The sequence below is a fragment of the Syzygium oleosum genome, unplaced genomic scaffold, assembly GCF_021117445.2.
Source record: "Syzygium oleosum isolate NSW1041296 unplaced genomic scaffold, Sole_v2.1 Sole_v2.22, whole genome shotgun sequence".
Lineage (NCBI taxonomy): Eukaryota > Viridiplantae > Streptophyta > Magnoliopsida > Myrtales > Myrtaceae > Syzygium > Syzygium oleosum.
This window is the reverse complement of record NW_026607506.1, coordinates 488,613-503,666: the sequence shown is the minus strand read 5'-3', so window position 1 is coordinate 503,666 and position 15,054 is coordinate 488,613. Positions and strand designations below refer to the sequence as shown.

Below are 15,054 nucleotides of genomic sequence, written 5' to 3'. Positions count from 1 at the left end.
TTCTTCCGCAATTGTCGCCAAAAATGACTGAGAAACTTTGCGTCCCGATCAGAAGTAATAGTCTTCGGGATGCCATGCAATTTATAGACTTCCTTAAAGAATAATTCAGCTATACGCGAAGCATCCATAGTTTTGCGGCAAGGAATAAAATGCGCCATCTTTGAGAATCGATCTACAACAACAAAGATGGAATCCATACCTCTGAGAGTGCGAGGTAGTCCAAGAACAAAGTCCATAGAGATATCTTCCCAAGGTGCTTGCGAGATTGGTAAGGGCAAATAAAGGCCAGTATTAGTAGCATGTCCTTTTCCAGTTTGGCAGCATCGACACCTCATCACATGTCGATGTATGTCTCGTTTCAAATGAGGCCAAAAGTACTTGGCTGAAACAAGTTGCACGGTCTTGTCACGCCCAAAATGTCCGTCGCGATGAACTTCATTGATCACCCTTTGTCGAAGTGAACAATTAGGTACACATAAACGGTTCCTTTTGAAAAGAAATCCATCACACAGTGAAATCAGCAAGTTTCTTCTCTTTTGCTTTGGGCAAGATTTTGGAGAAGTAAGGATCTTCATGATACAACTCTTGGAATGATTCGAATCCAAGAACTGTTGATCGCATTGTGTGGAGTAAGCTCTTCTTTCTACTAAGAGCATCATCAACCTGATTTTGAACTCCAGCTTTATGTTTAATGATGAAAGTGAACTCTTGAACGTATTCAGCCCATTTTGCATGCCTGGAGTTAAGCTTTTGCTGCCCTCATGCACATCTGATGGAGTTGGCCATTCTCGAATCACCTTGATCTTGGCATCATTCACTAAAATGCCCTTTGCTGAAATACGAAATCCCAAGAAAAGGATTTGCGGTACCATGAAATAGCACTTCTCGAGGGTTGCGTACAAGCGCTCTTGTCTCAACACGTGAAGTACTTCTTGAAGATGTTGCAGGTGCTCGTCAGTAGACTTGCTAAAAATAAGAATATCATCGAAATAGACCACAACAAATTTTCCCAAAAAGGGTTTCGGAATTTGGGTCATGAACCTCATGATTGTCGATGGTGCATTCGACAATCCGAATGGCATGACTAGCCACTCATACAGCCCATCTCTTGTTTTGAATGCTGTCTTCCATTCATCTCCGGGCTTGATTTTGATTTAATGATATCCACTTTTCAAATCTAGCTTTGAAAAGATGATTGCACCAGAGAGTTAATCCAAGAGGTCATCAAGGCGAGCAATAGGGAATCGATACTTGACAGTGATTTTGTTGATTGCCCTACTATCGACACACATCCTCCAAGTACCATTTTTCTTAGGTACCAAGAGAGCTGGAACGGCACATGGACTAAGGCTTTCTCGGATAAAACCCTTAGTCAAGAGTTCGACAACTTGTCGATGCAATTCTTCATGCTCCGTTGGACTCATCCGATAATGAGCCAAATTCGATAAGGAAGCACCGGGCATCAAATCGATTTGGTGCTGAATGTCTCTCATAAGAGGGAGACCTGCAAGTAAGTCCGTCGGGAAAACAACCTTGAATTCTTCCAAAAGTGGCCGAACTTCAAGAGGTATGGAAGAAGCAACTTCACCAGCTTTGTGAAGTAAAACATATACAATACGAACCCCTTTTAAAGCACCTTTCATATCCTTCATCGAAAGCAATGTAGGAGATGATGACTTTTTGACAACAGGAGTTTTCAAAGGCTCCTTACTAGGTGCTAATATAATCTTCTTCCCTCCAAATTCAAAAGAATACGTATTTCGATAACCATTATGAGTAGTCCGCCTATCGAATTGCCATGGTCACCCAAGAATAACATGACTAGCATCCATCGGTAGAACATCGCACCATATCTTGTCGAAATAAACAGAACCAATGGATAGATTAACAAGGCAGCGTTTGGAAACGGTTATCTCGGTGCCTTTTGATAGCCACGGCATCTTGTAAGGTGTGGGGTGCGCCTTTAACTCCAACTTTAGTTTGTTCGCTGCCATTTCAGAAATTATATTCTCACAGCATCCAGAGTCAATAATCAATTGACATACCTTCCCCTTAATCGTGCAAGCGGAATGGAAAATGTTGGTGCGCAGCCACCTATCTCTGGTCTCATCACGAGGAACTAGAAAGATTTTTCTCACCATCAGAAATTCACCAGAATCAACATGCACTATTTGCTCGTCACCTGCGGACTCTTCGACATCATTCACCTCTTCTTCGAGCGGATCCTCCACATCCTCATCAGAATCGTTATCCACTAAGAAGGCTTTGCCGGCTTGTCGATTCTTGTTCTTTTGGCAATTGCTAGCACGATGACCCAACTCACCACAAGTATAGCAACGAATATCGGACGTAGTTGGTTGCTTCAAAATGTTGGGCTGATTAGGAAACTTACTAGTGGTTTGCGTCGTAGCCTTAGCAACTTTGGTGGTGCCGGGGGTACTCCTAGCGGGTCGATTGGTCATGATAGAGGATTGTTGCCTCCTTGAGCGAGAACGCTCCACCTTGAGTGCTCGTTGGTGTGCATCTCCTAAGTCCCAAATGTCAAGGACTTCCGGGGCATCTTGAATATGAAGTTGAAGGCCATTCAAGTACTTGCTCACAAGCATTTCCTTTGGATCTTGAATGTTGTTGCGAATCACCAACTCATTGAATTCGTTGGTGTATTGGTCCACCGTTCGCGTACCTTGTCTCAGATTTTGGTACCGTTGATAGAGCTCTCTCTTGTATCCCTTAGGTAGGAAATACTTTCGGATCTTGTCTTCCATCTTCCTCCACGAGGTAATTGGCGCTTTGCCAACGGATTGGCGAGTTTGCTTCTCACGCCTCCACCAAGCGATGGCTTTACCTTTGAATCGCATAGCGATGATTCTGACTCGATGATCCTCCGGAACATTTCGATGCTCAAACACTTCATTAACAAGTGTTAGCCAGTCAACAATTTCTTCAGGAGAATCATTACCTGAGAATTCCAGGATATCCGTTTTAACTTCTTTTTCCCACTCCGGTTCACGAATGTTTTGCTCGTGACGTCGAACATTCCTCCGATTGCGAAATGGTTGAACATTCTCCGAAGATGAAGAGTCACCATTGGAATCTTTGGTCCTGGAACGAGGTGGTGAATTGTTTCTTTCCGCCCTCAGACGCTCAAATTCCCGCGTCAACTCATCAATTTGTTGTTGCATATGTTGTTGCAAATTGTCAGCGAGCGTATGCACTTCATTCAGTGGGATGGTTCTGCCTCCACGACGTCTAGCTTGTCTTGGCGGCATGGTTCTCTCCTCCAAAGCTCTGATACCAAATGATTCCAATGAACAGAACAGAGGAAAAGATAGAACTTTTCGGCTGGTGCCAGCTAACTTGGAGGTAAGTCCGTCGGGAAAACCTATGATGACAATATATGCAAAACCTTAATGCCCAGCATATATGCTCGTAATGGATATAAATTCGGCTAACTCCAATAATATTATTACACGCTTTTATATACAAAGTGTTGGGCCGAAAAGTGTAATTGCCGAAGAAAGATACTTTTCGGCTAACTCGAACTAAATGGATGTATTATTACATATATACTCCAATAATATTATTACACGCCCAATATGAGGTTTTCGGTAATTGGAGCTTATCTCGTCAACATCGTCGAGTCAGACCAGGCTGCATCACCATTGACCTCCTGGAACGAGCACATATGAAGGAATTGAAGCCTATCTCTACACCCTTGTCACTAAACTAGTTCACAACTCTGGTGATGATGTTTATCCTGACAACCCGTTGGAATACAGAAGCTTAGTGGGCGGTCTGCAATATCTAACGATAACCAGACCAGATATTGCATATGCTACGAACGTGTTATGCCAGAAAATGCAGAATCCGACAGTGGGTGACTTAAATAAATTGACGCGAGTATTGCGTTATATCAAGGGGACTGTTAACTTGAGACTTTTCATTCACTCAAATAGCTCGTTGAATTTATATGGTTTTTCGGATGCCGACTGGGCTGGTTGTACCGATACGAGACGCTCCACTACGGGGTTTTGCACTTACCTTTGTTCGAATATCACCTCTTGGTCGGCAAAGAAACAGAACATAGTGTCACGGTCATCGACCGAAGCAGAGTACAGAGCACTCGCCTCTGCTACTACCGATCTTACGTGGATTGCATTTGTCCAGAGAGACATCGGGATTCACTTAACCTCACCAATGGTATTGTTTTGTGATAATCAATCTGCGATTTCTCTTACATCTAATCCTATCTTACATGCCAGGACAAAGCAAATTGAAATCGATTTCCACTTCGTCCGCGAGAAGGTTTCGTTGGGTTTACTCAGTGTGCAATACGTTCCTAGCCATCGTCAAATTGCGGACATTTTTACCAAGGCCTTGTCCAAATTTGATCATTGTTCTCTTAGAATCAAACTGGGTTTAGGTTTCAAAACCATCCCCCAGTTTGAGGGGGATGTTGAGAGTAAAGGTGAAGAAGACACCAGAGACTCTGACCGAAAACAAGTGGAGCTGCAGCCCAAGAGTGAGACGGCCCGGAATTGACACCGTGGCCCATGGGGGGCACAACCGTAATTTCGGATGAGCGAAAATCCTAATCCTCTGTGACCGAAAGCATATAAGAACGGAGTAGAGCCCTCTCTCATAATCTTCTTCTTCCTCTCTTCCTTTTCTATTTTTCTGTCCTTGTGTGTCCGTGTAAGTGGTGATGATCGAGGGCTTTCAGATGAATTTTTACAGAGTAAAAAGAAATGGCTATGGTGATGAGGTTTTCTATTGATCTGGTTCTTGTGTAGTTTCATTTCTTCATTGCTTTGTTCTTTCTCAGATCCAACATATTGACGGTGAATTGACTGGGACAATAAAGTGTATGGAACATGAAGAGGGGGATGTTGTAAGGGGGTGCATAGTGTTGGCCTGGAAGAGAATTCAAGGAAGAATGATGCCGAGATTGAGGTTGAATCTGGGAGCGATACTCTTGTAAATTTCTGGAACGATCATCTTTCTGCTGAGCAATTGCCACATAGAGAGGTTTCCCTCTGAAGATGATCCCTGGAATGATATGTACAAAGATTAAGTTTCATCCACAACTATTCTAGACAGATACAGGGAGTTGTAAATACCTTTCGGTGTATTCAGTGCTCTTTTTGCTTCTTCACAGTTGGAGAAACAAACAAAACCAAATCCTTTGCTCAATCCGTTGTCCTCACGCATCACTTTTCATCTCTTTCATGAGTAACAAAACTATCCTTCAATAATGATGTCTTATGGCAGGTTGTTTCGTCATGTTTGGTGGGCTCTGATTTGTGATTTTCTGAGGTAAACTTGCAGGGAGTATTCGCCATCCGTAAATTAATTCCAACAATACAAAACCTTTTGCGATGCTGAAATGGAAACGAGCTGCGCAAAATGCCACTCTGACTCTGTTTTGTGATGAGTTGCAAACTCAAGAATCTTATCATTCATTAATTTGGACAATCTCATGGTCGTTGAAACTTCATTATGCGTGTCTTGTTCTTGATGATTGAAGCGTAACGGTGGATATGGGACTTTGGATCGACACCTGCAACTTTCATACAGATTGCAAAAGCTCTCTTTCTGTCGTTTAGCAAGTAAGATGTGCAGTATGATTTTGACATCCTATTCACTTCCAAGATTCACGTAGCCAAAGAAAGTTGATTTATTCCATTATATATAAATTAGTTCGATAAGAACGAAGATAAAGAAAAAATTATCGTCTACTGATGCTAAACTAGAAAAAATTCAAGTTCTGGACTTCAATGCCTCCGAGCACAGGCTCGTCGCCACAATGGGACTTCTGACCACATGCTTGCCACCCTTATCCATCCAACTCACAGAACCAAACACCGGTGTCTCGTTCATCTGTGTTGGTTCTTCTATTGTCAGCTTATACCTCAGCTTCTCATATTTCTCTTTGAGTGTCAATTTATCTGGCGTGACGCCGATCTTGAATCCCTCCATCCAAGTCACCTTCGCAATGTAAGTTGACGACCCGTCCCCCACATTCGTCACCGTCTGGAAGAATTCTTGTGCCGTCGGAGAGCCCGAGCTGTTTAGACTAAAGAAGGCAATGAAGGAAGGGTAGTTGAGGTCCAGTGATGAGTCTGAACAATTGTAGGAAGATGACCTGGTGACCGTTTGAATTTGCTTCGATGTGTAATTCATCACGCACATGAGGTTGACGAAGTCTTGGGGGGTCGCATCGTATACAAGTCCAGGGTCTAATGCCTTTTTTGGATCAACGTGGCCCGATCCCATGGCTAGAGGGCTCGCCGGTTTGTAGTCATTCCAAATGTCTTTGATAGGGGCATTCGTGCTATCCGTTGAATACGATGTAGTCATCATGGCTGACCAGATGGCTGCAGGGCTCCAGTCCAGGTGTGCTCCTCTTAGGAGCGCAGCCACTCCGGCAATGTGTGGGCACGATATCGATGTCCCTGACAAAAGGTTGAAGTTGTTAAATAGTTGATGCGAGTTCACCACACCCACTGGATTGTTTTGAGGCCAACCAGCCAGGAGCCAAAATGTCGGGCTTGAGGACGACCGGACAACTTGGGGATGGGCCACGTGAGCTGTAGCTCGCTACGCTTGGAGCAGGCTTGCTACCGATTAGTGTTTTCCGAAATTGAACACTTGCTGTTGGCTCAGATGAGTTCTTGATGCAGGCTTTGATGGTTTCGCCGTCTGTAGGATTCAAAAAGATTGCCGGGAAAGAGCTCTGGATGAAGAACTCGAGGACAGAGCTGTTTGTTATGAACACTTTGTCACGAACAATACAGAATTGTAAAGAAATGAAATTACAATAACAGAATTGGAATCGATACAAATGGATACCGAGATCTGTGTTCAACACAGTTTCCTTAAAGCAGATTTGTTTTTCCACTTCCCACTTCCACTTCAAGGGTGTTCCTTGATCATCAATTTCTCATTCATTCACCCATCAATTTGTCCCATATTTCCAACAATCCCCCACTTGAATGAAAATTGTTTTAGTTTTGACTCTGTGATAATGTTCAACAATTGAAACCTGTATAGGATAGGTAGGTGTTACCATTTGAACCTTCCCTTGTGAAAGTATATTTACTTTACTAGTTTTCCAATAGACATGATGTCCTTGAACTGTCCAGCTTTCTTATGTAAATGAACCATACACTTCACACAGGAATCATCTAAATGTTTGTTCAGTTCTCATAGTTATGTTCGTTTTGGCCATGAACATCAACCTGGTTCTGCAAGAGTTTCTAAAGAATTTAGCCCTTAAATAATTCTCCTTTGAAGCGGCCCCACTTCTCTCTCACATAGGTGATTACTTAATTTTTTTGTTTACTCCACATAAGAATCATTAAAGCAAAATTGCTATCCTTTTTTTTACAATATCACTGATATTTTATATAGGAGTGGTTTTAGGGATAACCCCCACAGTGATAACACTAAGTTTATATAATTAGGTTGTCCCTTTGAACTTAGATCTTGGGATCTCCAGTCAACTAGGTTGGGTTTCCTTTATACCAACTTATTTTTTCATGGGCTTCAGTCCCATTCTTCTTGTCGATTTCTCAACTAACTCTCTGTTTAACCCTTTGGTTAGTGGATCCGCAATATTATCCCTTGACTTTACATAGTCAATAGAAATAATTCCTATTGAGAGTAGTTGTTTAATGGTATTATGTCTATGATGTATATCTCTAGACTTACCATTATACATATTACTCTGTGCTCTTCCAATCGCAAATTGACTATCACATTGTATACTTATTGGTGGCACAAGTTTTTGCCATTTTGGAATATCCTCTAAGAAATGGCATAGCCATTGAGCCTCTTCACCACATTTATCTAAAGCTATAAATTCAGATTCTATTGTGGATCTGGCTATAACAATTTGTTTACGGGATTTTCAAGATATGACTGCTCCTGCTAGTGTGAATACATATCCACTAGTAGATTTTGAGTCTTTTATATTAGATATCCAGTTCACATCACTATATCCTTTTAGAACAGCTGGGTATCTAGTATAATGCAGGCCATAATTCCGAGTATATCATAAGTACCTAAATACTCTCACTATTGCTTTCCAATGGTCAGCATTCGGATTGCTCATATATTTACTCAATTTACTAACCGTATAGGCAATGTCTGGTCTAGTACTACTCATTAAGTACATTAGACTTCCAACAACTCTAGAGTACTCTACTTGAGAAGTACCCTCTCCTCTATTTTTGGATAGATGCAGACTATTGTCTAATGGTGTTCTAGCAATACCAGAACCATTCATGTTGAATTTTTCAGCAATCTTGTCCACATAGTATGACTGGTTTAAAATAAGACCTTTCTGACGTTCTTGTGATTTTAATTCCCAAAATCATATCAGTAGGTCCTATATCTTTCATATCAAATCTTGAATTAAACATATATTTGATAGATTTGATCATTTTATCATCACTACCAACAATTACTATGTCATCTACGTAAAGACAAAAAATGACATAGCCATTTGTTGTCTCTTTAATGTAGACACATTTATCACATTCATTGATCTTAAATCCATTGGTAATCATTGCATTATCAAACTTTTCATGTCACTGTTGTGGTGCTTGTTTTAGACTATACAATGATTTCACCAATTTATAGACTTTCCTTTCTTGTCCTGGAACTATAAAACTCTCAGGTTGTTCCATGTAAAATTTCTTCATTCAAATCACCATTTAGGAAAGCTGTTTTTACATCCATTTGATGTACTTCTAGATTTCGCAATGCTGCAACTGCAAGTATCATCCTAATGGACGTTATTCTTGTCACAGGAGAATAAATATCAAAGTAATCTAAGCCTTCTCGTTGTTTGTATCCTTTGATCACAAGTATGGCTTTATACTTATCAATGGAGCTATCTGCTTTTATTTTATTTTTAAAAATCCATTTGGACTTTTAAGGCTTATAACCAGGAGGAAGATTCATTAGCTCCCAAGTATGATTCTGCAAAATAGAATCAACTTTACCTTTTATTGCTTCTTTCCATAGAGGTCCCTTAGAAGAATTCATAGCTTTTGCATAATTTAATGGTTTCTTTTCTAACAAATAAGTTAGAAAATCATTTTCAAAAGATTTTTCCACTCTTGCTCTTTTGCTACGTCTCGGTTCTAGTTCATGATCTGAGTCATGAATTTCATGAGCCGAATCATGACTTTCTTCATTCATAGTTTCATTCATTCTTTCGTTTAGATGAACTTGATCCATCATTGGATTTACAAGGAAATACATTTTCAAAGAATGATGCATTCCTAGATTCCATGATCATATTCTTGTGTATATTTGGAATTTTAGATTCATGTACAAGAAATCGATATGCATTACTGTTATGTGCATAGCCTATAAAGATATAGTCCACCGTTTTAGGACCTATCTTTGTCTTCTCTAGTGTTGGAACCGCCACTTTTGCACGACACCCCCACACTCGTAAGTGTTTGTAGGATGGTCTCCTACCTTTCCATAACTCATAAGGGGTTTTATCCTCTTTCTTTCGAGGTACCTTATTTAAAAGGTAATTGCTTGACAATATAGCTTCTCCCCACATCTTTTGAGGCAAACCTGAATTTAGTAATATCTCGTTCATCATTTCTTTCAATGTGCGATTTTTACGTTGAGCAACACCATTTGATTGAAGAGAGTAAGGCGCAGTTATTTCATGTATAATTCCGTGTTGTGCACAGAATTCATCAATTGGTACTTCATACTTGCCACCTCTATCACTTTTCAATCTTTTAATTGTCTTATTAAGTTGAATTTTAACTTCATTCTTATAGAGAATAAATTTCTCTAAGGCTTCATCTTTGCTTTTAAGCAAATACACATAGCAGTATTTAGTGTTATCATTGATAAAGGTAATAAAATATTTATTACCACCTCTCGTTTATATGAATTTCAAATCGCAAACATCACTATGAATTAATTCAAGGGGTTCGGTGTTTCTTTCAATTATTTGACATGATGATCTCGTTAATTTTGCCTCAACACAAATTTCACATTTATGTTTTGAATCAATTTGGAATGAAAGTATATGTTCCAAGTTAATTAATCTACGCAATGTATTTTAATTAACATGTCCTAGTCTACCATGCCATAAATTGGAAGACTCAAGCAAATAAACAGAAGACTTATTATCTTTATTAATAATTGTCATTACATTGAGCTTTAAAAGCCCATCAGATACATATCCCTTCCCTACATACATTCCAGATTTAGACAAAATAACTTTGTTTGACTCGAACACCATACGAAATCCATGCTTGTTCAACAGAGACCCAGAGACCAGGTTCTTTCGAATTTTTGGCACATATAGGACATTGTTCAGAGTCAGCTCTTTTCCAGATGTCATCTTCAGTAGCACCTTCCCTTGGCCTTCGACAGCAGAAGAGACATAGTTTCCCATAAAAAAATTTTCTCCATTAATTAGTTCAAGATTTGTGAATAGATCTTTATTAGAGCATATGTGCCTAGTGGCACCAGTGTCAATCCACCATTCCTTCGGATTGGACCCAACTAAGTTTACTTCAGAAATCATTGCAGAAAGGTTTATGTTTGATACGTCTTGAGCAATGCCACTCACCATATTTGTCTCATAATTCTTCTTCTTCGGAAGTCTTCAATCCGCAGATCTATGTCCCATTTTGCCACAGTTGAAGCATTTTCCTTGAAACTTGTTCTTGGAAACTCCTCCTTTTGGTCTCAACTTTAGCTTGACAATCTTCTTGTTCTTGTGGCCTTGCCTAAGCTCCACAACATTTGCCTTAGCTATAGTTGGATTGAGCCCTTTGCGTTCAGATCCTCTATTGTCTTCTTCGATTCAAAATCTAACAATCAGCTCTTCCAGGTTCATTTCCTTTCGCTTATGCTTGAGATAGTTCTTGAAATCCTTCCACCCAGGAGGTAGCTTTTCAATAATAGCAGCCACTTGGAAGGTTTCACTCAAGTTCATTCCTTCAACCTGAATTTCATGCAAGATCACTTGAATTTCTTGCACTTGACTTATCACAGTCTTAAAATCCACCATTTTATAATCAAGGAATTGACCGACAACAAATTTCTTTGCTCCGGCATCCTCTGTTTTATATTTTCGGTCTAGGGATTCCCATAACTCCTTTGCCGTCTTTATTGCACAATAGACATTGTACAATGAGTCATGTAAACCATTCATGACATAGTTCCTACACAGGAAGTCAGAGTGCTTTCAGGCTTCAACAGCGTTGAAGGCTTGCTTATCCGTCTCTCCATCAGATAACTTAGGAGTTTCCTTAGTTAAGAATCTCGCAAGATTCAAAGTTGTTAAACAAAACAACATCTTTTACTGCCACCTTTTAAAGTTTGATCTGTTGAACTTTTCAGGTTTCTCACCATGGTGAACAGAAACCGCAGAAGGAACAGAGAATGAGCCAGGTAGTTGGACAGCTGAGGCATAGGCAAAGTCTTTGGCGATGTTGTCAATAGCCACGTCCACAACTTCGTTTCCAGTAGCCATTTAAATAAAAGCACGAATCTGTTTTAAGATTGTTGCGAACAATAAAGAATTGTAAAGAAATGAAATTACAATAACATAATTGGAATCGATACAAATGGATATCGTGGCCTGTGTTCGACACAATTTCCTTAAAATAGATTCGTTCCCTCCAGCACGCGTATGAGGTTTTGTGAACATCTGTCTCCCAGGATACAACAGTTGATAGCTAAGAAGAAATCGGCACTCCAAAGCTTTCAGCGAACTTGAACAAACCAAAACCGAACACTATCAAAAAATAGTGCAAAATTGCAGAGAATTGAAAGAGAGGAATAATTCAATGATTTTCAAAATAGAATGGGAAGGTATCTATTTACAAGGTTAGGGGGAGCGTTTTGGGAATAATAATGACTAATTGAATCTGCCATTATAAAATTAATACGCATCGGGAATAATGGCTGATTAAATATGCGGTTATAAAATTAATTTCGTAACAGCTTTGCCGTTATAAAATTAATACGCATCGGGAATAACGGCTGATTAAATATGCGGTTATAAAATTAATTCCGTAACAGCTTTGCCGCTATAAAATTAATTCTGTAACAACATAATTTAATGCCATTAACCTACTATTAATCATACGTTACAAATTAAAATTTGTAATAGCTTGAGTTTAAAAATAAATCAGAAGGCAAAATTGGGCTCGTCGCGAGGCCTACTTTTCGGCCCTGCAATCGTGCACACGGGATGTGCGCTCCTGCCCAAGTTTCAGTTTGTCGGGCATCGGATTTGCACCCCCCCTAACGCATAATGTTTGTGTTATGATAGTTACCACTACAAATGAATATAACTGTATATAAAACACTCCATAGCCTTCTTTCTTTTCCAATGTGGGACTAGTATTTTTCCACTTCCAACTCCAGGGTATTCTTTGAGTATCAATTTCTCATTCATTCACCCATCAATTTATCCCATATTTCCAACACACTCCACTGGCAACTTTTGCTCCATGGACTTTGTCAATCTGGTCGCTTAGAATGGCACTCTTGTCCTTGCACACAACAATGTTCGTGTGACTGATTTTGTTCAATTCGATTGTATTGTTGCACACGTCTGCAAAAACAATTGGAGATTCACCCAAGGATGGGTCGCCTGGAAAGAGAGTTGAGCCTGCAATTGAAACACCGCTGCCAAGAGTAATAGTCCCTCCAAAATCACGGTCCATGACACCGGTGGCGACAGTTATGACCCAGGGAGTCCCATTGTGCAGGGTCTTGAGGAATGGCCCTGCATTTCCCGCTGATGTTGATACAAAAATCCCTTTCTCCACGGCTGCATATGTGGCTATCGCAATTGCGTCTTCATACAATGGAACGCCATCAGAGCCACATGATAGGGACAGGACATCGACATCGTCAATAATTGCCTGATCAATTGTGGCGATAATATCTGGAGAATATGGGAGTTCGTCCCACAGGGCCTTGTACATGGCCACTCGGGACCATGGAGCCACGCCTGTGGCAATTCCTGGAGCATAGCCAAAGAAAGACGTTCCCTTGATGTAGTTTCCAGCAGCCGTGGTGGATGTGTGCGTGCCATGTCCCTCAGTGTCACGCATAGAGTTCATGGAGAAGGTAATGTTGGGATTTTTTGCTACCAGAGCCTTGTTGAAGGACCGGGCTCCGATGATCTTTTTGTTGCACATCGACACGTTGAATTGGGTCCCAACCTCACATTCGCCTCTCCATTTCGATGGAACTGTCGTCATTCTATCATCGTTGAAGCTCACACTTTCTGGCCAAACACCCGTATCCACAAGCCCATCCATGACATCCTTGCCATAGTTCGAGGTAGGCCGTGCCCCAGAATCAGAATTTAGGCCCAGAAATTGGGCTGAGTGAGCTGTATCGGTTTTAACAGGCAAATCTTTCATGGAAGAGATGTAGCTCGAATAGTTCTTAACGGCCTCGAGCTTACTAGGAGTGAGGCTTGTCACGAGTCAGTCGATTCACGACGATCCCACACCTGTGCTGCCTTAGGATCTCTTCCAAGTCAGCTTTGCGCGCACACTCAATTCACAAAAATGGAGAGAAAGCGGCGTAATTGTATTTCTTGCAAAATGAACATGTACAAATGAAGGGGAAGGGTCCCCTATATATACAAGTGCGGGTCTAATCTGATCCGTTAATCCCCTTATGATCCAACGATGATGTTTGAATCGATACAATCATTACATAGCTACACCAGAAGTTCGAGAGGCCCTAGGGGCATGAGGAAGCTTGAGGGACACCTGCCAAGGGAAGCTGCAGGGTCGTGTGCCAAAGGCAACTGAAGGGTCGCGGACGGTGCTCGTGCCTAGTCACAGATGGGCCACGTCCCATGCACGAATGGGCCACGTCCCATGCACGTAAAGGGCCACGTCTTGTTCACAGACAGACTCGAAGCCCTTTGCTCCCTTGGGCCGTGTCACTAGCACTGAAATCCTGGACGACATGAGTGTAACTATAGATGAGCTCAGAAAACGTGAGTGTGGCACTAACTCTGGCTCTAACTTCAGGATTAGGATTTCGTACTAGGGACAAAACAATGGCCAAGTACCAGCTATGGTGGTCGGAGAAGACTTTGGGCATGAAGGATAAGTTTATGTGGATAATATAATTGTCGGATTGCTCCAAAGTCGGCACAAAGCAGAAGATGATCAAGGCTAAGACCCCTGACACGAGGGAATGAACAAAAGCAGCCATGACAAGCAATTGAAAGGAGATGATTTCCGAACACAGCAGAAGCTTGTGCCTTTATAGAGGGAACGGGGAGTATGGGAGGGTCAGGGGAGAACCTCAACACATCTCTCGACTTGTCAACTGGTATCTTCATAAGTTTAGTAACTCATAGTGGAGTGGACCCTGTTCTCAAATGATCTGTTCCCATCTCCTATGGACTCATTCCAACAGGGAAAAGAGAAAGGCTAAAGGGAAAAAAAAGGAAGAAGAAAGATCAGAGAAAATTGGGATCATAGATTCTTCCAACCGCACTGATGTTAAGTAACACTCAACGTGGTTCGCCTCTGTACTTGTACCTCCTTACGTTTTTCCTTTCTTTGCCCCTCAGCTGAGAGATTGATGCAGATTTCCTCCAACCGCACAATAGTCAATTATAGAAAAGAAATCAAGTGGGGACACCCTTTGGGATTGCTCTATAGGAAAATGGAAGGCTAATAAGCTATTAAAAGCATAGGGAAGGTGTGCAATTATCTCTCGCATCGACAGTGGCATGCACATAAAGAAACACCCAGCGTCCAGCGCATGATTTTTGGTTGATTTCATGGGTGTGTGCTTGCGTACGCATATTACAAAGTCATCACATGTCAATCTGGATCAATCTCTCTGGTTCATGTATCTTCAAGCTGGAATGCTTTCTTTTGGCTCGGCACACAATAATGCACCGACTCGAAAAAGAAAGTCATCCCCAAAGGTGATTCAGATCGTTCGATTCAGATCCAGAACGATCATGGCACACTGCCTCAGCATCGATCAGGACAAGGACATACTGAT

General features: G+C 41.1%; 1 protein-coding gene and 1 pseudogene across 1 annotated transcript; both read right to left on the bottom strand.

The window, feature by feature from the left end:
* Positions 1-1,802: 1,802 nt before the first annotated feature.
* On the bottom strand, positions 1,803-3,269 carry LOC130140845 (uncharacterized). The gene has a single exon (XM_056321379.1). The coding sequence runs from the start codon at positions 3,267-3,269 to the stop codon at positions 1,803-1,805; it is 1,467 nt and encodes a 488-aa protein (XP_056177354.1).
* Positions 3,270-5,659: 2,390 nt separating this feature from the next.
* LOC115664162 (subtilisin-like protease SBT3) lies at positions 5,660-14,250 on the bottom strand (annotated as a pseudogene).
* Between the last annotated feature and the right edge of the window lie 804 nt (positions 14,251-15,054).